This window comes from Myotis brandtii, unplaced genomic scaffold (genome assembly GCF_000412655.1).
Source record: "Myotis brandtii unplaced genomic scaffold, ASM41265v1 scaffold1057, whole genome shotgun sequence".
Classification (NCBI taxonomy): Eukaryota; Metazoa; Chordata; class Mammalia; order Chiroptera; family Vespertilionidae; genus Myotis; species Myotis brandtii.
Window position 1 is genome coordinate 443,097 of NW_005353568.1, and position 345 is coordinate 443,441.

Sequence of the window (345 nt, forward strand, 5' to 3'; positions counted from 1 at the left end):
GCTGCCACAGGCTCTCTGCCCTTTCTGTTGCAGCCGTGTGTAAACAAGGCTGCAACCTGCTCCACGGGGGCTGCTCCGTGCCCGGGGAGTGCAGGTGAGTGCCGACCTGCCCCTTCACCCCGTCAGGATTCGCACTCCTGCCTCAGCAGAGGGTGGGGGGCGCCTACTGTGCGCAGGGCCGTGCTGAGCATCTGGATGTGGGCCCTGCCCCTGGGCAGCTGACAGTGCAGGGGAGACGCTGTCCTCAGAGCCTGGGGTGTGGAGGGCCCACAGGGACAGCGTGGCAGGGACAGTGTGGCAGGGACAGCGTGGCAGGGACAGTGTGGCAGGGACAGCGTGGCAGGG

The 345-nt window shown here is 67.8% G+C and overlaps 1 protein-coding gene across 1 annotated transcript in view; it reads left to right on the forward strand.

Moving 5' to 3' along the window:
* JAG2 (jagged 2) overlaps nucleotides 1-345 on the forward strand; it is a 4,927-nt gene that overhangs the window by 368 nt on the left and 4,214 nt on the right. The window contains exon 2 of the mRNA XM_005856950.2: nucleotides 32-98. Coding sequence (XP_005857012.1) covers nucleotides 32-98 — 67 coding nt within the window. The remainder of the gene's footprint in view (nucleotides 1-31; nucleotides 99-345) is intronic.